At 43.0% G+C, this 23,644-nt stretch overlaps 1 protein-coding gene across 2 annotated transcripts; it reads right to left on the bottom strand.

Moving 5' to 3' along the window:
* Nucleotides 1-316: 316 nt before the first annotated feature.
* Nucleotides 317-14,602, bottom strand: LOC306794175 (polypyrimidine tract-binding protein 2-like). Of its 2 annotated transcripts, none has more exons than XM_079292130.1 (14): nt 14,513-14,602; nt 13,332-13,359; nt 10,385-10,445; nt 8,585-8,757; nt 7,959-8,099; nt 7,482-7,637; nt 7,257-7,367; nt 6,927-7,125; nt 6,642-6,757; nt 4,537-4,570; nt 3,844-3,936; nt 2,873-3,089; nt 2,589-2,666; nt 317-2,276 (listed from the first exon to the last, which is right to left on the bottom strand). In XM_079292130.1, the coding sequence occupies exons 1-14, from the start codon at nt 14,518-14,520 to the stop codon at nt 2,147-2,149; spliced, it is 1,545 nt and encodes a 514-aa protein (XP_079148256.1). In that variant the 5' UTR covers nt 14,521-14,602; the 3' UTR covers nt 317-2,146. The 2 variants fall into 2 exon arrangements, with proteins under 2 accessions (XP_079148256.1, XP_079148255.1); XM_079292129.1 differs by having other exon boundaries at nt 6,915-7,125.
* Between the last annotated feature and the right edge of the window lie 9,042 nt (nt 14,603-23,644).

A 23,644-nucleotide genomic window follows, 5' to 3' on the forward strand; every position in this document is an offset into this window, starting at 1 on the left:
TAAAGATGCAGAGCCTGGAAAAATGACAAATGTGGCCATTTCTGTAATTGATTTAGTGTGAGAGCAAGTAGATAGATCAGAGAGCAGGCAGTTTAGAGACCGATTAGAAAATAGGCAACTAGCAGAAGAGGAGAGCAAGACATCAAAGGAATAGATTGTGTCAGTTGGCAGGGTGGGAAACGCATCAACACCAATGTACTGGTCCTGTGAGTTAGTACGATCAGAGGCTCAATCTGGCGTATCAGAGCGGGCTTTGGCTCCTTTCCCACCCTGGGACTGAAGATAGCTTCAGAAGTGAGCAGACAGAACAGAGAAGTGCGAGACAGAATAGTTTTATTAAGCATGCTACAGACGTAATGCAGAATACACAAGAGAGACCATGAGAGGGGAAACTCAACAAAAAAACAAAAGCGCAGGATACCAAGGCGCACCTCCCCTTGTTAGAAAACAATTCATCCTTTAATTGTGCCTCTTCAGAACTATACCAAATCATTACATTTTCAGCTGTATAAAATCAGACTTGAAAAAAAAAAAATACAAGACACACAACTATTATTTCTGAGCAATAACCTCAAGCCAAGGCTGGGTAGTTTAAAAACATTGGGAATTAAGTCACCACTTGACAGTTCTGGGCATCAGTGTGTTCAAATTAATTAAAACACCAAAGGCACAGAAACTTTGGTCCAACTGAGGAGCCCTCTCCATGTGAACTGTCACATGACAAATACATCACAGTGGACTCGTCTCACTGCTTCCACAGCATGCAACGCTTTCTGGAGTGAGATCCTGTCACAACTACACATGCTTTAGAGCAGTGATTCTCAACTGGTGGGTCGCGGGCCTTTGCCTGACAAAAAAACAAAATGTGATTTTATTTTGAAGGGCATTTTTTTATGCAGCGGAATTATTCCAGCATTTACGGCACTTGTTCAGCGGTGCAGGAAAACCACCGAACAATTCGTTGTGAATCACATCACGTGATGAAGCTCAGCCAATCAAATATGAGTATTCTGACAAGTTTCCTGACTTGAGTGAGATGTACACACACCGTGACACACGGGGAGAGACGAGGACATATGAGCAGAGCAGGACTGTTTATTGAGGTGTGAGTCGTAAGTCAAATCATAGGACGATCTCCAAAAGAGAGAAATGGCCAGAGTCATTAGACTCTGACTGGATGTTCTTCAAACACAAATTTCTCTTTTTCATATATATATATATATATATATAATATATATATATATATAGATATATATATATAATATATATATAGGGGTGATGGTGCCAGCCCAGTTGAGAACCACTGCTTTAGAGAACCCTTGTCACTGCCAATAAACACCTCATGGAACACATGTGGGAGACCAAAGCACAGGGAAGGCTTCCACAAATAAAACACGGATACCTTCGCCACGCCGCGATGTTTGCTTGAATATGTGGAATCAGAACTGGGGAGAAGGATCTTACGCTTAACGTACTTGTGGAATATTGGAGTTCAAAGTGAAGCTGCTTGTCGCGGGATTGCTTTTAAACTCGTACATTTAGCCTCAAGGAATATTCTCTTCTGTTGCTTAACTATAAAAAGGGAAAATGTTATGAATGTAAAACCCCCCCAAAGAGCTAAAAAGAACTGTAACAAAGTTTAGAGGATGACAAAACAGCTTGCCTTCTCACTGTCCCTCAAAAATATCTACCAATACCAATGTGCCTCAAACGCATAGGAGGGTAAGTGAACATGTCCAGCTGTAGGAGCAGTTGATATTGTCAAGTAAGGCACATAAGTACTGTATCTTTCCAATTAAATAAAGAGTTAAACACCGATCGACATCAAACTATCATGGGGGGGGGGGGAGACAATGAATCATGTCAATATGTTTGCCTGACATAATACAGAGGTACAGTTAAGAACAGCTGGGAGGATCCAGTATCTGCAAAAAACTACCGTTTCCTTAAAAAAAAAAAGATGTCAGAAATGTCAGTCTCTCTCAAGGAATGACAGGATCAACAGAAGCCCAACAACAGAACTGATTCACTCAATATGGTCGGTCGGTCGGTCGACCCCCCCCCCCCCCCCCCCAAGTGTACAGACACAGTCTGTAGGGGTTCTGACCACCAGCTCCCAGACTGTGGGGCACGTTGGTTGCTGTTCTTAGATGGTGGACTTAGAGAAGGAGACTCTCAGGTGCTGGCTGCCTCCCATGTTGTAGTTGTGCAGGTCAATCAAGCCCTGGATGGCCTCCTCCACCGTCGACATCTGGATCAGAGCCATTTTGCGATCCCTATAAAGAACACGAGAGTGTTATGTAGGAAATGAACCTGTGGATCGGGTCTGATGGTGTGCGCATGATGTACTGCTCCGGGACAACCTCACCGTGAAGGCGGTTAACCCCAAAATGAGCAAAAGCTCCAGCTCTGACGCATTAAATGTTCGCTAACCTTTAAGAATGGCCGGCGCTATTTTCCTTAAAGTGACAAGCCTCTCTTTACCTATTTAACTGAACTAAAATATTTATTATTCACAATCACGGATTGTTCCAAGATGGAAGGATCCTCAGGTCCCGAATATCATGCAGTGGGATAAGGCTACGTACTGGAAAAACTTGAACGCTTTCACAGTTCCTCCAGCATTTGAGAAGAGCAGCCGCAGGTCATCCTCCGTCACGTCTTGTCTGTTGAGACAAAGGTCACACAGTCAGCATTTTATTCTATTTTTATAATAGATATATAATTAGACTTCTCCAAATCTGGACAAATTGTCTTGTAAGTCGTGGTCCGCTGCAAAATGGACCTGGATGAAGAGCTGTGGTTGTTTCATGAGACACAGCATTCTCCAGCATCAACACCGCTGACTGAGCCCGAGCTCGCTGGTACTCACGGGACGTTGGAGAGGTGGAGGGTGCCAGACGGCGGGAAGATGTTCTGGAAGTTCTTGGAGCCGGGCTTCTTGAAGCGATGGAGTGGGGAGTTGGCGTAGTCCTTGGTCAGGCCCTGGTCGTCCAGGCCGTCCCGGGGCAGAGCCACGGTCTGGTGCTTGGACAGCGTCACGCGGATGATCTTCCCGTACATCTTCTGGCCGTTCAAGTGGCTCATCGCTTCGGCCGTGGGAAAGAGAAAGGCAGGTCATGGGTGAGGACGCTGCTGCCCGTCATGTGGTATTGACTGGCTTTACTAACTGAAGCCAATAATGAGAAAACTTAGTGAAAATAAACACAAACAACCATAAAATGAGAAACCGTGCTCGTGTTTATGTCGTCAGACATGGAAATAATAAAGTGAGGATCTTTGTATTCCTCCAATCAGCTTGCTCACTAGGTGATGACAGCTCTTCATGAAGTCAACTTCTCTTCACACAACAACAAACAGGAGGAGTGAGCAGGCCTTACTCTGGCTACTGGGACTGTTCCAACATATTGAAGGACAGCATAGCCTCTGAACAGACATGTCCATCAATGTGAGAGCGATAACGGGTCCAACTCTGGAGTTTGACATTTCGGTGGTGGTTGTCTTTCATATGAGTAACAGCTCTTTGTGTACGATACAGCCATAGAGTTAAATCCAGAGCGCCCCATTGTGATGCCTGAGTGAAGGACTATCACCAGGTATCACGTCTTTACATCTTACCAGCTGTATCAAAGTGCCTCTTCCCCCCCTCACACTTCTACTGTGGCTTCATTTACACAAACAAAGTCATGTTAATGACGTTTGTCATTTTGCTTATTACTAATGCAAAACAAGCATTCAGCAGCATTGCGCGGTCGGGACAGGTTTTAAATTGTCACAATGGAAAAACAATGCATGAAATTAAACTGCTGCTAGCATCACAGGTGGACGGAGACATCTGCTCACCTAGCTGGGCCTGGTTGGAGTCTGACATCTGAATGAGAGCGCTGTTCTTCTTATTGTAAAGAATCTTCACCCTCTGGACATCGCCGTACACTCCTACGTTAGAGCCACAGGCAGGCGGGAGGAGAAGAGGTGAGGTGGAGAGAAAGCAGACAGTTAGAAAAAAATGGAAAGTCAGCGCTGGAGGCAAAGGATATTTAAAAAGGCAAGAAACATAGAAGAGAGACTAGCAGAGTACACACAAGAACTTTACAGCAGACTTTTGAGTGAGAGGTGTAGAGAGAACAGGTAAAGAGAGAAGAGACACCCTCTAAACAGATACGGTATCATGCTGTGTCAGACGGCTAGAAATCATAGCAATAAAACAGCATGCAGAGATATTGACTTAACCGTGCATTAACAGATTACTACCGAGTGAACTTTAGGGCAAAGTAATCAACATTAACCCGAACCAATAAACAGGGGGTCAAAATGTATTACAAGTGACTAAACAAGCTAGTGTGCGCAAACATAAGCTTGCAATTATAATAATAATAATAATAATAACAATAACAATAACAACAACAACAAATGTCTCAAATATAGAATGGAAATAAAACAAAAAGAGAAGGTAGAAGAGAGTCAGACAGAGTTGGAGAGAGAGCGAGAGAGAGAGAGAGAGAGAGAGAGAGAGAGAGAGCGCTAACGATAACATACCGAAGAGGGTAAACAGACTTTGGGGCGCAACCATCTTTAGAGGGAGAGAAGAGCAACAAGCAGCGTGAGACAGGTAGAGAGGTAGAAGAGTCGGAGCGGAGGTAGAGATGGACAGATCGATCCAGAACGGAGGTAGGTAGGCGGAATGGTGGTTTTTGTTTTTCCCCCCGGAGAGTGATGGAGGTGGTGGGTCATGGAGTAGGGGAGCAGGCGGCGAAAAGGGGTGTCATGGAGGGGAGGAGGGGTTCGTTAATGTGGGGGGAGGTGGTGGAGAAAGAAGGGGTGATTTGATTGATTAAAAATAAAAAGTCCCCCACCATCACACAGTGTGTGTGTGGGGGGGGGGGGGGGGGGGGGGAGATGAATTGGGAGGCAAATGCAAATTTGGGGGAAAATAACAAAAAATTAAAAAGTGAGGGGGGAGGGACAAAAATAAAATATAGGTCAGTACACTGGAATAATGCAGGTAGTTTGGTCAGAGATAATGGCTTGGATCAATGTTCTCTTTAGTCAAAATACAGCAAGTAACCAAAGTAGCCAAAATGTCTTTCACCCTGGACAAGCATGGGGGTAAAGGTACATTCATGTCAAAATCATAAGAAAATCAGCAATATAAAAGTCAGAACCATGAGATCAAAAACAACATGCAGCAGGTCGGAAATCTGAAGATCTATCTTTCAGCGAGGGAGGATGCTACTCCGAGAGTGTGAGAAGCTGAGGGGGGCTATGTTAAAGAGTCCATGCAGTTCAAATTTTGTTCCGTCGTACAATTTAGCATGCAAGAGTTGATGTGAAGGCCGCCTGGGTAAAACGTGGCGTTCACACAAGTCTGAGAGGCTAAAAGAAAGAGGAGGCGCAGTATCTGAACATCAAGTGTTCAGCTGAGCTACTGCCACAGGCTCCTGTATTACACAGTCACTGAGAGAACAGACTGATGGGGGAAAGAGACAGACATTAGGCGATACATATCGGATGCCCTTTAAGTCACAGTAAAAGAAGAAAAGAAAAAAGTCTGAGGAAGAGGGATTAAAGACTGAGGAAGCGTTTCAGAGAGGCAGGTATTTGTTCCCAGGTTAGGAAGACCACAGAATGATTTCATATGAGCTTTCATATGAGCTGAGGAGAAGTGAGGAGAGCTTAGAGAGAAAAACAGAAGAGAGACAGTTAGCCGAGTTAGATACAGTTCGACAAGAGAAGGGAGGCAGAACATCGGAGGGGAAAGAGGGGAGGTGACAGCAAACCCCCCTCTCTCTCTCAGGGACATAATGAGTCTTGACAAAACGTTTAATCAAATTCAGCAAGGCTCTGGGTATGTAAGGAAAAGCAAAGAAAAAGGTTAGACTCTTTATATTATATATATATATATATATATATATATATATATATATATATATATATATATATATATATATATATATATATATATATATATATATATATATATATATATATATATATATATATATATATATATATATATATATATATATATATATATATATATATATATATATATATATATATATAAATAAAACTGGAATAACGAGGTCCAGTCAAGCTCTTCTACAGCAGTTTGGATACTGCAGCTTTAATGTCACGTGTCCCCCTCAGACAGTTCAGAGATCAGTGACCATCAGGACATAAATTACATCGCACGTCACAGCTCTGAAGTTCAAAATTCAGTAAATACCGGAAAGAAAATGATTTTCTAGAAATATGGACAGGTGTTCTACCTCCGACATTATCAGCTTGGCTACAGGAAAACTGCAGTCAAACAAATGGTGCATAACACCACCCTCGCATCATGAGAAGAGTTCCTAACACAAGCAGGAACACAGATTCGTCCAAGATCACGGAAGCATGACGGCCTAATACGCCAAATAAGGTGATTTAGTTAACGTGAGTCGAGTTGTGTCTTCAGGCCAAATGTGTACAAAACATTTCAACGTGGACCTTCTTAATGTCTCGTCTATATCAGACACAAGACAATGACAAATAGAAGCACAAGGAGGTCTGGCCACAACCCAAGAAAAGAACGAATGGATGAAGATGGTGGGTAGGGGTTCCATCTGACTGGTGTGTGTGTGTGCAGGTGTGTTACTGACCTCCTCGTTGAGGTTGCTGACCAGAAGGACCCCACTGGACCCCGCCTGTCCAGCGAGCGCCACCCTGCCTGCAGCAGCAGCAGCCGCCGCCGCAGCGCTCAAAGGGTTCAGGGCTCCTGACAGGAAGTAGACAAAGACAACGGTGGAATGGAGAGCAGCTCTTTCACTACATCGCGAAGCAAGGACGCAACTTGTCTCACGGGACGTACACTCAGCCAGCTGGTTACAAACCACAACATAAAGAAAAGGAAGAGAAAGAAAAGTGTGCTCTACCTGGGATCTTACCGAGGAGGGAGTTGGAGTCTTTGCTGAAGGCGGCGGCCACCGTGCAGTCGAGGCTGGGCTGGCCGTCGCCAGCAGGCAGCTCGGGACGCGTGTAGTCGCGACTCTTGTCGTTGTTGTACTTGACATTTAGGTTGACCAGTTTAGAGAAGTCGATACGCAGCGTGCAGCATGAGTTGTAGATGTTCTGGCCATCCAAGGCCTGGCAGGAGAAATAAAAACAAATCCATCATATATGTTGAACTATTACATTTGGTTTTGCAAAGCCCCGGCTACCAGAAGAGCAGATGAATAATAAAGATGCGTGACATGACTAGTGGGAGCGGCTGGTACCAGTTTGGCCTGCTGTGCATTGATGGGATCGCTGAACTGCAGAAGGGCCTGGAACTGATTGTTCTTGGTGAATGTGATTATCTTCATAACCGTGCCGAACTTGGAGAAAATCTGCAAACAACATATTAAACACAAACTTAAAACATTCAAGTACAAACGGTGGATATTGTGTCACGTGCCGACTGAGGCGCTGAGTGGGGGGGGGCCAGGGCAGCTGCTGCGTACCTGTTGCAGTACGTCCAGCGTTACGGGGTAAAACATGTTATCGATGATGATCCGCAGCACGGGACTGGAGGCTGCGGCGAGAGCCTCCTGAACGTCGGAGCTTGGCGACCCACCGGACTGGACAGCTGACACCGCCTGAAGCACCGCCTGGGTCCGCTACAGCCAAACACAAGGTGTCATCACTTCCTTTAACAATGGTGACCCATTTTATTCATTGTTGATGCAAACATTGACACGTGTGTCCAGGTTTGCCAAATATGCCCCTATGGTTGTTGGTAATTCGACACAGAGAACATCTTTATACTTTGTTTTGTCTCAACTCACTTCAGAATATTTAAGTCTTAAGAGGACCAATCAAAAAGCTCTAGTTCTCAATCCAATGCTGACAAGACACAAGAGCGATAAGAGATGAACTGCTGTAGTGTTTGTTTAAAATGAGCTTTCCAAACAGTGGCCAGATAGTCTGGCTCTACTCACCTGATTGCCGGAATCGGTTTTGAGTTCTTTGTGATTGGAGTACTGGATGAACACAGGGACGTTGCGGATGTGAGGCGTTACAGTGGTGTAGTAGTTGACCATGGTGATGGCTGTCTCCTCCGTCCCCATCTCCAAGAACGCCTGGAACAAGTGACGAGAGAAAACAGATGTCTGATTCTGATCAGCTCCCCACCACTGTTGCCAAGAGGTAATTCTCTGATCATGTATACACAGGTTGAACTAAACTTGGACAAATCTATGTAAAGTCATTTGATGTAACCTGCAAGTAGCAGACACATTTAAATAAACATGCCGAACTACATAACATCTATGCCAGAGGGTCACTACGGCAAAGTGCATCAGTGACCTGAAATTCCCCACTGTCATGGCAACAGATACAGTACACCATCAGACACACACAGGCGGTTGCAGATTGATAAAGATTGGGCGACACACGGACGTCGGTCCTGTGAGGAGAAGAAAGCAGCCAGGAACGACAGGAATCTATGGGACAGATGCCAAGTGTCCTCAGCAGAAACACAACAGGCTGAGCCTTTGTATGGCACTGCAGGCATGCTTCACAAGCAGCTCCACGATAGCAAGACCCATTCCTTTCCACCACTCACCTGGTTCTTTCCCTTCAGTGTGAGGATATTGGTGACTTTGCCGAAAGGTAAGCCCAGGGCGATGACTTCGGTCTCCGAGGCCTCGTTGGGCAGTTTCCTGATGTGGAGCACGCGAGACGGCGGGGCCTCCTCCACCCTCAACTTTTTACTGTCACTGCCGTTGGAAGCCCCGTCTAAAGGTTCAGCACAAGCATTGATTAGCACGACTAAACGACAGCCACTCTAATTTAAAGGACAAGGCCGGTGCTACTCTGTATGCAAGAAAAGCAACAATGTCTTTAACCGATCGGGCTGGATCAAGACTCCCTCCGCCCCATTGGTTCCTGCTCAAAAGAGAATTATTTGAAATAGTCATTACTATATACCACTAAAGGCGCCGCCATTTCACAAAATGGGCCACTGTAGTTTTTAGCAAGTGTTTGTCAAATGGGAGGATCTGCATCTGAATTTGATGGAGACTATTTTCAGTCCCCAATACCGATTAATACACATTCAGTGCTCTAGTGAGTATTTGGGAAAAACAGGATGCTGTGTGTGTGTTCATGCTAATGAAAGAACATGTTATATATTATATATTTTAAAAATAAAGTACATTTCTTTGGCATTTATAGTTTTCTACTGTACCGAAACATACCGAACCATGGCTCCACTGTATCGTACCGAACCCAACCGTGAATTTTGTGAACAGTTACACCCCTAATCTTTCCCCATGTGAATGCATAATGCCGATCACATGCGTACCATCTGTCAACCAGAATACAGTCGTTCCAGATGGGATAGAGAATATATTACCAATTTACAACTCAGAAATGCGATAGAGAAGAAACAATGTCTCTTACTGCCCAAAAAGGTGCTTCAATCATCAGGGATAGCTAGCACTTGTTCAGGATTCATGAAAGAGCAACAAATACTCATTTGTTATGCATGTAATTTACACAGGAGTACAGGAACAAACAAAGGCTCTACCCCTGGTTATGTCACATAGACTATTTATTTGTTCAACTACCAGAAAACATCCAACATAGCTATATCGATGACCTATATTGGGATAGAAGACTTGGCCGTATCACCCAGTCCTAATTTACACTATTACCTAATAATGTTCCACTGCTCAAATAAACGACTCTGGTGCTTGGTCTACTTGAAGTACTGACACTAAATGAATCTAGATGATTAAAGATGCTTCTTCTGAACGCTAGCATAGCAGCACTGGGAATCCCTGCATCTAAAGAAGCGTCCATCCGTATCTGCGAGACTGGTAATTCAAGATCACCAATGGCGGACATTGTGAAGCTACCCAAATAAAGGCAGCCTGACCATCTTTATCTCACTTTATTAGACAGGTCCCTGGGTGCCTTTAGCTTGGAAGGGGCCGTTGTGCAGCGATGGCAGACTGGGACTTTGATTAAAGACCCCTGCGTGCGCCTTTATTTGATGGCAGTGTTTAATAGCCTAATTTTGTCCATCTTCTTTGTGGCGCCACAAGCAGCTCTTTCAGTCAGCCTTTATTCTGTGATTTTCCTCTGATAAGGCCTAAACAGCGAGGAGGCATTAAATGCAGCGGTGTCCACGATGTCTGTTCTAGTCACGCGTTGTGATGTGTGGGTGCCCACCTACTGAGGAGCGTGATGCTGTTCAGACACTAAACGGCTCCTGTGGGAAACCGGTGCTCCGCAGCCCGTTTCACTCTTCCAACACAGATTAATCTTTCATTTCCTTTCATGCCGTCTGCCACTAACGATTGCCTGCAGATGCCATCAAGCCCCCTCCCCATTAAAGGCTGGTCAGAAACAAACTCACCACTGATACTGCTCACGCCAGAGTTGGGACTGCTGTACATACTCAGCTCGTCTGATCCCCTCTGAGGAAAGAAAGACAGACGGTTAGGTACAGTTGTGAAATAATAGGGGAAACCATTTCCATTTCAAAGACAGGCCCTCAAAGACAACAATGAAGCAGAGGTCTCTGAAGACAGTTTAAAGGCGCAAACAGGAGGGAGGAGGTGGAGAGGGACATAAAACAGAAGAAGAGTGGTCTGCTCCTCCTCTTCTGGTATGGGTTTAATCTTGCTGAATTTAAGATGTCAAGATGTGTCATTTCATCCTGAGCTATACGAGGTCCCAGAAGGCTTGCTGGAGCTGACGGGCGCCCTGTGCTCTTAAACCTGACTGATGGGATGAAGAGGGAACCTGGCTGGGGACCCATTACACACACACACAACTACATAATAGCTTCACACACCCCTCTTTCTTTCTGTCTGTCTGTCTGTCCGACTAAATTTCAACCAATTGTTCTTTTGTCACCAACATTCTTTATGGTTGCTGTAAACTAGGTGTTGCAGGCCGCCGCTACAGCGGCATGACACAAATAAATTGATACCGTCAGGCCAAAATGTGAGCACACGGGGCACCGGCTGCAAGAATGCAAGAAATTAGTTCTCTCCCAACAGCTGGCAACGCCCTCGGTTTAGTCTCTGACACTGAAATATTGATGAAATAAACAGGATGACAAAGACCCTCCATATCAGCGGAATAGAGATTTTATGAGTGTTCCGTTTCCCTTTGAGAGTGGACTTTAACTTTGTTTTGTGCAGACGGAAATGCAGCAGACAGTCGACAAATCAGGTTAGGTAGCCACAACGACGACGCACGTACACAAGGAAACAGGTTTGTTTGGTGATCAGCAGGGACACGAGCCCTGCCCATTTCATTAAAGCCATTCTAATGCAATGAAAGTTCAAAACATATGTTTTAAAGAAATCGGATTGGTCTCGGGTTTAAATGCAGGTATAATTCTGTAAAAAGAAATGTAACATCTCTTTATTTCATGCTTGTTGTGTTACAAAAGCTTAAATATAAGGCAGAGGGTTTCTAAATGTGCTAAAAATGCTTAAGTCAACAACATCTATGAAACTTCATTTCAGTTAGCAAATATGCCAAAAATGCACTGGTTCATTCGTCTTAAATATGAATGCTGATATTTTTAGTCTTGTATGATCAGACATATAAACTCTAAGTAGTGACATGATACTAAACTACCAGGTAGGGGGGCAGATCTTCAGCCTTTTGGAGCCTTTAGAGATTATAATACATCGAGAAAACATCATCTCGCTTTGATAAACAATACGTTTTATTGCATTTTGATTGTTTTAATCACAATCTCTGGTGAGAAACAGGTAAGATGGGCCACAGGATAAACTGGCACTTCAGTTTAAGTAGAAGCATCAAAATACCGTACTTTCCGGACTATAGAGTGCACCTGTGTATAGGCCGCACCGGCTGATTTTTAAAAGAAAAAAGAATTTGTACATAGATAAGCCGCACTGGTCTATAAGCTGCAGGTGTCCCCGTTGAACGGCAAGATGCTTTTAACAGTACTAAAGTTGTCTTCTCTGAACATCATAACATGTCAGACTCGCTAGCTTCTAAGCTAATTTTAACATTACCGCCAAAGGGGAAATGCTAACCGCGATTAGCATTAGCAAATATAATATATCTTCGTAGCCTACATCTTTTCATGCTTCATACAGACATACTTACATTGCAGACTAAGGTCTCTCAAGGCTACCAAACGGAAGAAGTAAAACGAAGCAGCGTGCTAGCTGTTGTGCTAGCAGCAACTGGCCAAGCCAGTTAGCCGTAAATGCTATTCAGAGCTACGAGCAACAACAGTTATTGCCTCATTGCTTTTAGATTCTAATGAGAAGACACGCTGCTTTGTTTTACTTCTTCCGTTTGGTAGCCTTGAGAGACCTTAGTCTGTAAGTATGTCTGTATGAAGCATGAAAAGATGTACGAAGATATATTATATTCGCTAATGCTAATCGCGGTTAGCATTTCCCCATTGGCAGTTATGTTAAAATTAGCTTAGAAGCTAGCGAGTCGGACATGTTATGATGTTCAGAGAAGAAGACAACTTTAGTACTGTTAAAAGCATCTTGCCGGTCAACCTTTTTTGTTAACAGTCCTAGTGAGAGGTAGGTCAAACGTCAAAGGTACTTCATCCATATTTATGTTAAATGTGCTGGCGGCGCAAGGCTACGAAAAAATCCATACATTTGCCGCACCGTTGTATAAGCGTGGGGGGAAAAGTAGCGGCTTATAGTCCGGAAAGAACGGTACACTTAAAAACTACTCATAATGCAAAATTACCTATTTCAGGATATTATATTATAGGATTATAATAAATTAATGTGTTCATTGCTTTAATGTTGCAGCTGGCAAATGTGGTGGTCATCTTTATCTATTTATACATATTTCATCTTTCTTACTTTATATACTGCTGGGTTGCTTGTGAATTTGTGCCCTATTGACACAGTAGCATCAGATAGATGATTGTTTTCTGTATTGTTGATCTGAATCGGCTAGGTAACAAAACCTAACAGATAAATGCATTGAAGTAAAAAAGTACAATTCTTTGCATTGAGAAACACCATGAAGTTAGCTAATGCTAGCTCGTTAAGCTAACATTACATACGAGGAAGCTAGCTTTTAACATTGAGCTGTTCTGTCAGGCCACAGGGAATCAAACTTTACTCCAACGTGCCACTGACAATTATTCTCACGTATTTCACTGAAGCCTAAGCAATGGTTTGTGTGCTGCACGGTGGCCTCCACAAGACGACAAGGATAACAACGCACGTTAATGTTCGCTACGGAAATAAAAGCTAGACATATTAGCCAAAGTCAAGAGTGGAGGTCGTCTTCAAGCCAAAAACAAAAAAGCAAAAAACAAACAGAAAACTCACCTTCACGCCAACTGCAACATCACTGATGCTGAAAGAGAAATCATTTTCATTTGGTGAAAAGGTAGAGGTTTAAAATGGAAACCAGCATTTAAAAAAAGAATACATGATACTGTCAGATGCACAAGCATTTATGGCTTTTAAAGAAACTTGTTATGTCTATTAGGAAGTTTCAATTGTTGGGGGACAATTGTATATTGTATAAACTGCAGATATGCGTTACAGTAAGTCCCAGAATTGCTCTAAGCCAATGCCCTTCCACGTACAAGCCCAGCAACACCATCACTCCTACTGCGAGGCTGTTTAGTTTCCAGTCCTTCATTCTGAATATAGAATGCTGCCTGATACCAGTAACGTGTTAATTCACACTCCCTCCTTAAACACACACGTGTATGTATGTATGTATGTATTTATGTATGTATGTATATATATATATATATATATATTTCTCCTCACACATCAACATTATGTGGCGTCAGGCTCTTCTAGCCAAATGTATGACTCATAACACTTTGGTTGAAGCAACATTGAAGTCCCGCTTCATGTCCACCCACAGTCTTAAACCGACACACCCGAGCACACTTAATGCAACCTTATACACTTTATAGTAAACACAGTAACGGTAGGCCCACACCACGACAGGGGTAATGGAGCCGCTGGGTACCGTCTAACACCGTGCAGCTTTGCGAGATAATAGAGTGTTTACACATATTGATTTAAGCATATAAATACATATATAATATGCATTATCAGACGATTCCACACATTTAGTGGACCCGCTCGGTCAGCTAAGCTAGTTAGCCACAACACAAAGGACCGACGTTACTGTAACGTTACATTAGTTAGCATAACGGGTTGCTTCACTGCACGAGCCGCTTCGTTAACGTTAGCACACTGCTGCAAAAATAACGTTACTATTGCGGGAGAGTACATTTAGCAACTGTGTTAACATGTCCACTTAGAACACCGCCAAGTATTTCTAAATATAACAAGCAATGCTGCTAATGTAATAAACAGCGGGCGTTAGCATGCTAACATTAGACACTTCCTTAATGGACGAGAGCGCGTGGCTGTGGAAACACCTTAACGCAAGCATACGACTCATTATCAGCTTCTACTTAAAATGACGCATTCATATACGCAGTACTCTGTAGCACCTCGATACAAGTCAAATGAGATATTACCCGTCCATTTCTGTAGAAATCTGTCAGTGCGTCCGCTTTCGGTCCTGTTTTCTTTCCAGTTTAAACAGACACTGCGCACGCACACATACACACGAGAGTAAAATGGAGGCAAGACGATGCAATGGCGGAAATAGTCGGAAAGTGTCGAATCTACTGAGCGCGCGGTCTATTGTTACAGCGATCAAAACACACCTATACGTATATTGAGTGAACATTGAGTAAATGTAACTGAACCTCGTTTATTTTGACAGGATAGAAAATATGGAAGACCCTTTCAAATATGATAAAAACCTGCAATAAATTGTCAGAAACAAAAAGGATCGGGCCACTGGTCGACATGTGTACAAACTTAAATCTCAAGAATAAATAAATAGAATAATACATTATTTGAATTAATTATTGGGGTATCAAATAATGAAATGTTAACTTTCACGGTCAGTTCATGTGACTTGTAATTATCAGCTATAGACCTTTTTTCTCATAAAGTAAATCATGTCCAAACTCCATTGCTGGTATTTTGCAGGCTGGCTCACTGTCACACTGTCATGCCTCACTGGAGATACTTGAATAGAACAGAGCCACCATTAACGTTGTTGATACCTGTGCTCTTCCAAAATGTCTTCTGTTTAAAAAAAGAAGGGCGTATAACAAATATATGTGCTGAAAATCATTTTGCCTTCACCAACATTCAGAGAACATAATCCACAGTACATAATGATGTTATCTTACGGTTCTAGCTGTCAGGAATACAAATGTTCACTAATATGGAAAAACATAATCACGTCGATTGACCTTTCAACACAAACGCTGGACTAAGAACATCCTTGCAACTCAGAAGAACTAAGTAAGAAAGTGAAAGAATGATTTAGCATTCATCTCACAGAGATTGTATTACCTTTGAGTATGTCCCTAAAACGTCTGATTTGTTTCATGTTTTACCTTCTGATTACTGTGATCTACTCGGATTATATTGCTTGGACATTGCTCTGTGGTCTTATGGCTGTATAAAGGAAACATCTTTAAAATGAATGTAAGTCCAATATTCAGTGTCTTTCAGCTCTGTTTTTGGTCTCCACCAACTCCTGAGGGAAACATCTGTCTCTCTAGCTGCTACATGCACTGCTGTGCTCACCAGCTAGTCTCTAACTGTTTCCGTCTGCTGTTTGCTGCTGAGCGGGTCGAGTGCAGTGGCTTTATCGGAGCCTTTCAGCTGAAAGAATCATAGATCAGTCAGACTGAACCAAAACAGTAAAGTTGCAGACTGAAAAGAACTAAACAATGAAGTGACAGAAGACAGAGAACTCCACAGTGCTGATGGACTTGGCAAAGTCGGTTAAAGTCTCTGTGTGCAAGCGACCACATTAGTCATTTGATCTGTAATGTTTTTGAAATATAAATATATTGATAAGGGCAACTTTAAAATGTCAGACTGACACTGGGACGAAAGTGTTCTAAATACAGTATGTTAAAGGAACCCTCTACCATAAGATATTCATTTTTAATGTCCTTATAACATCATGATCACTTCACGACTTTTCTCGTGGACATTTAGAAATTCCTGAAAATGTCTGATTGACATGATATAAAAGCATTTCCAAGATGTCGGGGAACCACACAAGATGACACCCAGGGATGTTTCTTTTAGCTGGGCAGGACTCCTCCTGCATGCAAGGGGAAAGGAGAGGGGGAAACGGGGCCGTTTCTGCATAATGATGAATCTTGACAGACATACGTCATGCTCCCGGGCTTCTGACAACGTCACGCCCTGGGTGAAATGAACGCCTAACTGCTTATCTTAAAGGACCTGGGATTTAATTAAAAATGACATTTCCCCAAAGACCTGTGCCTCTGAGGCTGCCACGTTGAAATTAGCTGATGAGGGGCCCTCTGAGTGAAAGGGAAATAAGCAAACTGTCAAACGCTCAGCAAATCACTGCTGTTTATCAGTGCTGCTCGCTGCTCAGGAAATAACAGCGGACTGGATACAAGTCAAAAACATATTGTTATTAAAAAGAAGGTGGGGGGGGGGGGGTAACATAACAAAAACAAGCCTGTAAAATGTGATATTGAAACAAACAATGTGGAGTGGATAAGTGGAGGAATAGGTTCCTGAAATGAGCTCTTCAGTCACCACAGACCTATTTTGCCACTGACAAAAGCAGACTTTACGACTTGAAATTTCCGTATTTTCTAATGAGGCCCACTTAATGAGGGAGTCCTCTACAGAATTATACCAAGCAGGTAAAGGGGAAATGAAATGCAACTGAACTGAATACACATTGGTACTCTGCGTTCAGGGCCCCTATTTATCACGCGTCTCTGAATCCCACGGATGGAATTACAAAGGTTCAGCTGAAGGTACGAAAACACTCCTACATCAGAGCAGGACCAGAAGTTATTGCTAAAGCTTCGACGCTCACGTTCAGTGAGCAGGAAGACTGTGAGAGGGAGACATCGCTATGTTTACGCTGTCGGCTGCAAAGTTGAAATAACGCTGACATTTCGCAGTTTTGATAAACAATTGAAAAAAATGTAATTACGGATGATACGATACTGGCTTTCTGTTAACAATACAAATACTGATCATCTCGGAAATGGAATTAGATTTTTTAAATATCGTTTAAAGGTCTTTATTAGTCCACGCTACATTAGGTTTCGGTTTTTGCCATTCTCTCACGTTTGATGTGGAAGTGTGCCACTTTACTCCGCCGTGTGCTGGGTTCTGATGTCACTTTGGTTTCAACGGTCATGTGACACGGACCAGCAAAATGTGTCAGGGCTGTAAGACACTAAACATTGTACAAAAGTAGTGGAAATGTTTGGACATGATGCAGCAACCCACGTTTGTATTTATAGAATTTTATTATTGATATTTTTTTAAGGAATCGATACCGACTGAGTAGCTTGTGAGTAACTAAGTCTTGATCCGCCCAGAGTGTACACGTTTAGTCAATAAACCTGATTCACATACTGAATGTAGGACCAAAAATGAGTTACATTTGGCCAGATAGGACCGCTTGATAAATACAGGCCCAGAACCCACGGGCAATATTTGGGCCTTAATGTTTGAACTCTTTCATGGGCTTACTGCCAAAAATATAGGTTTGACATCGACATGCACAGACTCTTTTTGCGTGTGTGTCTGCCGTAGAGGTATCACATCGTTAGAGGAGGATAGTATCTGGCTCAGTCAGAGGTGATATCACCAAAGCGTCCCCTGTACGTGGACGGGGGGCACTGACAACGGGGCCAGGTTGTCTCCGCGGGGCGGAGGGAACTAATGTGCTGCTGCAGGAGGCTGAAAGGGGGGTCGTCGCCCCCCCCCCCCTCAATACATCCCTCACCTGTAATCCGCCTGTAATTAGTCTTGAGTGTGAGTTGATACGCACGCTGAGGCATCCACAGGACGGAAACGCACTCACACACGCAGGCGGGCAGCATGCTACAGCGGAGCTTCCCGAGTAAGACATCATTGCCGATGCATGGCCGGGATTCAGGCGGGTAATTCAGCCCCGCGCGCTTGAAATTGAAACATTTAAACAGAGAACAGTAAAGTCATCAAATGTCATTTGTGTCATGGCAACCGGCAGGGAGATAAAATGTCATCTAGTCTGAGAATGAATATTTCTGCAGGGCCGGAGAACCCATTTATTAAAATCAGGGCGCCCCCGCCCCTGTGAGCTAAAGAGACAGTATTCCCCATCATGTGTCAGAGTCAACCTCCAGCTTGACATTTTGATTTCACTCATTTTGTCCTTTCCAGTTTTTCTCTCAGAGTGACAGCACGCATGCATGTACGTGTGTCTGTGTGTGTTTAAGTGTGTCAGAGACTAAAAGCCATCCTAAAAGGCTACACAAAGCGAATGTCAGAAATGGCAGGACGCCAACATGGCCGCTGGTGACATGGGGGATTGGCAGATGTGCCAGGGTTCCTTGGAAGAACATGTCCCGACTGCTATTGACGAATTCGCCCGCACGACTTCTGATCTTTTCTCTCGCCGTTTCTCAGTGGAGATTTTCAAGCTGACACTTCATGGAGATGGCACCGGGCAGACGGGGAAAATATCGACTCCAAAAAGTTCCACTCAAAGCACATTTTTCCGTGTCTACATGCATTTCAGCGATCCATCATTCGCAGGCAACAGCTGTAGGAAGAATGTCAATGTGATATTATGCAAATTTATTCAGCAAGAATATCACAAACATTCATGGATTGTGCTGCATTGCGGAATGTGAATTGTATGTGCTTTGACACTGTGCTGAATAACTAATGATGTGGGACTGACCTGTTTGCTTGAATGCCTGCCACACAAACAAAACTGCACTAAGCTGCAGAACGCGAGAAGTGAGCGGCAGCAGACTTTCCCACTTTATTTGATCAAACCCGTAACTTACTGTCAAAGCAAACTCATTCATTTTGACAGGGGAGGCAAAAAGGCTTTCAGACCAGTTCTGACTGATATGGGATTTGTGGAGGGCTGACACAGACACCTATTTTTCTGGGAGCTGAAGCTGCTGATGCTGGATAATTTGTGCCAATATCGTTTTCTCTAAATTAGATTATTTTTGCTTTTGCAAAAAAAAACATCGAAGGCATCTGAGTGCAAAGCGGTCAAGATGAGGTTCCAAGTCTCACCCAGGTTTTGCTCTCCTGTCAATTCAAACAGGGATTGGTTGTTGACAATGTAACATTATCAGGGGTCAGAGACTAGAAAAGCGTAAATGCTGATGTCCTGATCGCATATTTTATTTACGGATAACAATCGTCATTAAAATTTATTTCATACTGTGATTGTTAACGTTTACTTGTGTAATTGGTCCGCGGCTCACATGCGTGCCGAACCGTGAGGGCGGATCCGTACGGATGACGGACCGACAGTGTCTGTTACACCACTAGTTGCTATGCATTTTCCATAAATCTCGCTCAGACAAAATCTTCGTATCAAAGATCCAACTCAACACTTTACCTTCAGGCAGCCAAAACAATCATTGCTTTTTCAAACAGATGACTCTCAAGTGGCACATGGGGCAATGGAACACAAAATAAAATGTATTCTCGACTACACCAATCTCACAAAGGAGTCACTACAGTTTTGATAGCATGACCATCTATTGTACCAACAACAATCATATAGACACAACACCCACTTACAAACATCTTACCCCTCAAGCCCCCCATCCAGACTCCGATATTAAAACAACCTCACACTCCATGTGATTAGAAACACGTATTGATTTCCAATGTGACTGCATAGAAGTTCCCATGTCTCTCCATTGGGACAGAGACTCGGAGAGAGCTGTCTCTTTTGCCTCCACACTGTACTGAATCAATGTGTCGCTATCCAGGCAACAGCCTCAATATTCTCCCCCGCTCTGTTTCCAATTTGGTGCTCGATTGGAGACATCATTCTTCAGTTGTCTTCACAGAGAGTGGCTGTCAGTGGGGACGTTAGTCTATCCACTGGCCGGTGGGCTGTGCAGGCGGCGCTGCATTTGTATTGTGACTGCATGCAGGGCCTCTGGGTCCTGAAGAGTGTTGCGAGCTCTTGTGTTGTTGTCCTCACAGTTGATCCCGTATTTGCTGTCATCACACAATTGATTTCTATTTTTGAGATCTGTTGAAGTACAAACCTGTGCACAATAACATCAGAACATGCAGATTTTTTGTTGTTGTTCATAAAGACAAGGGTGGAGCTGGAGGTCCAGGTGAGATGCAACAGTGACTTTAATTAAAGCTGCACTCGTCAATGTTCTCGGTATTTTATACCTTGTTTTCCCGTGTTGTCAAAGTGGCTAATGGGGACAACAATGTTTTGAAATTGGTCTAGCATTGAGTAAGAATGCTGCAGACAGCCGCCATTAAACGGGTTGTAATGTGTGCGCACCCTCAATTTTCAGTAAAAGTGCATGTTTTTGAAACTGAAAGGCTCAGATTATTATTATAAGGAGTAAGTATACGACTATGGAAAGCCTACAGAGAAGGAGTATGCTTTTCTTACCTTTCACTTGATCTGGTCTTTTTCAATCGACACTAAACGATCAAATACAACTTCATTTAGAATAGTACGAAAAATGGCAATAAGAAACACGTGAAATAACTTAAGAGTAACAAAATCAACAGATTAGTACAAAAAATACACAAATGAAAGTAAAGAAAATAAAGAATTCGATATAATCAAGAACTAATGAGATATCATGAATTAAATGTGGTGACAACTTATTTTTAAACTTCTCAAAAGATGGTAAGTTCTCGATTTGTATTTTGGCATACCAGGCAATCAACTAAGGATCAAAGTCATAGACTCAACCGGAGGCTGTGCTCCTTGCAAACGCTGCCAGAGTAAACGCAGCAGCGTGTGAGAGTCAAGGGGCTCTCGACTGAGACGATACACTTTGAATGTTTCTTGACCACCTGCTGGTAATCTCCTTGTTTCCTGATTACCTGCTGCTCATATGACTGTATCATGTGACTATGCGTGGGCACCAATCGCCTACATTCCCACACTCAGCTCTACTCTGTTTGCTAAGCTGGGATGTGTTGAATGTTGCTTCTGACGGAAAAAAACGCTTCATACATTTCATGTCATCCTCGCATGAAGCTTGCAGAAACGCACAGAAAGCCGCGTGGTTGTGAAACGATTAATTAGGTTTAGGCAACAAAGATACTTGCTTGAGATTAAAAAACATAATGGTTTTATGTAACCCTCGTAAATAAGCAACAACCACCCTCACAAACTTTTTAAAGTGGTCAAAGTGACGACCCTCCTCTCATACACCAGGTGCCCTGTTGTGTTTCATTTGTTACAGGTGCTGATCGGAGGCTCGTCAGCTGGAGGAGCCTCACCTGTGCCGGTGTGGCTCTGCCTTAAAATACCCTCTCCAGTTGGCAGCCGGTCTCTCTGGGAGGAAGAGCCTTGGTGGCGCTGGCTTAACACAATGGCATCGGTTTATGTTCGACTACTATTTAACTTGGTTTACTGCTGTTGTTGAAAATAAATTGCTTCTTTTTAGCAGCCAGCTCGTTGTCTCCCTTGTTTTGTCTCAGTCTCTGAGCCGGGCTGTGACACAACAGTGCTACGTAAAAAGTGTGAAGACAACCTTTGGTTTCACAACGGGACATGAACAGTGGTCTCCGGTGATTGTTTGACTCCGTCCACCAGCCTTACCACCAATGTTCCCTCTAAGCTGCGCGCTTGAGCAATCGCGCACTGCTCGCACATTCTCAGCGCACAAGAAAATCTATGCAGCGCATAAAATAAAATTCAACATAAACGTATTAATTAATATCTAATATTAGTCCTAATCTTATCTAATCAATTAAACCAATAATAATAATAATAATAATTTTGTTTTCTGTACTATTTTGCAACGTAACTCAGTGAGTGACAGGTGTCCAGCCAATGATACGATTCGGTTCACTTACGCTACGCAGCCAATCATAGCATTGACACTATTGCCCTGCCCATTCGCGCCGTGCAGGTTAGCTAGCTATCAACAGTGCGGTGGAGTTACGAGACGCAAATGCTAACCCTTATCATGGCGAAACGAACGGGCAGCGACATAAAGTCAAAGCAAGAAGCAGACGAAGCCATCAACCTGGACAAAGTGTACAACCATTGGAGAAGTGAGGTAAAATTTAAGTCAGATTTGTGCATATTCTAGTGACATTTATTAAGATTTTTTACTTATGGATATTAACAGTGGTGTATAGTAACGAAGTAGAAATACTTCGTTACTGTACTTAAGTAGTTTTTTTGGGTATCTGTACTTTACTTTACTACTTATATTTATGTTTACTTTTACTTTTACTTCACTACATTTTGCAAAGAAAACTGATACTTTTACTCCGATACATTTCCCCTGAAACCTTCGTTACTCGCTACAAAATCAAATCTATCTTTAGAAACAAAATGAATCATGAGAGCAGCGTCGGGGACTGTGGTGGAACACAGACTGCAAGCAAGCAGGTTTGTTGAATCAGTGGTCCTAGCAGCAAGTTAAATCATTGGTTAATCACGTTAATGCACAATTGCAAACAAGTGCTCTCAAAGCCGCGGTGTTTGATTCCCAGGATGCTACATGCTATAGCTAGCGGGCGACTACCTGAGTATAATTCCACTCTACGATGACTGATTTCATAATGGAAGCAGAAATGGAAGCACCTGCTACTCCCGCAACAAACGACGGTGGTGACGAAGACCAACACCAGTGGATCGCTAGCGAGTTAGTGAGCTGAGGAAGTGTTGACAGTCGTGCAGCACTAGTTGGCTAACGTTAGCTGTAGCTATATACACGGATTGACAGGAGCCGCGAGAGCGCAGCATTCGGGGAATTCTTCGCAGCTGTGTGCAAGCTGTCTGTGACGCTGAACACACCTCTACCTGCCTCAGCGGCCTGTGAAAGACTATTTAGCATCGCAGGACGAGTCTTCAGCCCATGATGAGCGAGACGGAATTCTCGCAATTTTGAAAACCAACTTCTTTTGAAGATGAACAGGACATGTTTCAGTTTCAAGTAATGACTGTGTTGTTACTTTAGTATTGATCATGTTTTGATATTTGAGTCATGTTGTGGATGATCAGATGGAGTTATGATGGTAGCAGTCGCCCAATTGCAGATTCAGCTTGAGCAAAACCTTTGTATTCAAATCAGCCCACAGGAGTTCACAAGGCAGGCGTCCTTTCTCAAACCACTGACCTGATGCATCAAGTGGATATGTTTTGCTGAACATAATATTATGCATTTGTCCTCTATATCCTCTAGTCTAATGAGCAGACTTATAAACGCACTGTTACAACTCCTTCATAGTGTCATATTGCTTTACGGAGAATTATGATGATAAGTTCATAGTAGATGCAAAAGTATACTTATGTACAATATATTATGTTTAACATTGTTGCTCCTGGATGGATCACAGCCAACCCAATTATGTTCAACACAGCTCCATGTCCTTGGTCATGGTGCCACAGCACTTAAAAGAATAAACTTCATAATTCTCACAATTCTAACCCTTTGCTTTTTTATTAACAGCATTTACTTGTACTTTTACTTTCAATGAACAGGTTATGATGTTCATTTAATGTTCAGGTTATGATGTACATTTAATATCAGAAAATTACTTTTGATACTTAA

The sequence above is a fragment of the Melanostigma gelatinosum genome (genome assembly GCF_949748355.1).
Source record: "Melanostigma gelatinosum genome assembly, chromosome: 20".
NCBI lineage: Eukaryota > Metazoa > Chordata > Actinopteri > Perciformes > Zoarcidae > Melanostigma > Melanostigma gelatinosum.

Excerpts from the sequence above, each read along its gene's own strand:
- LOC306794175 (XM_079292129.1), bottom strand. Across the intron at positions 7,126-7,256 it reads ATGCACAGCAGGCCAAACTG|GCCTTGGATGGCCAGAACAT; the intron begins GTACCAGCCGCT and ends TTCTCCTGCCAG. Across the intron at positions 3,937-4,536 it reads AAGTCTGTTTACCCTCTTCG|GAGTGTACGGCGATGTCCAG; the intron begins GTATGTTATCGT and ends GCTCTAACGTAG.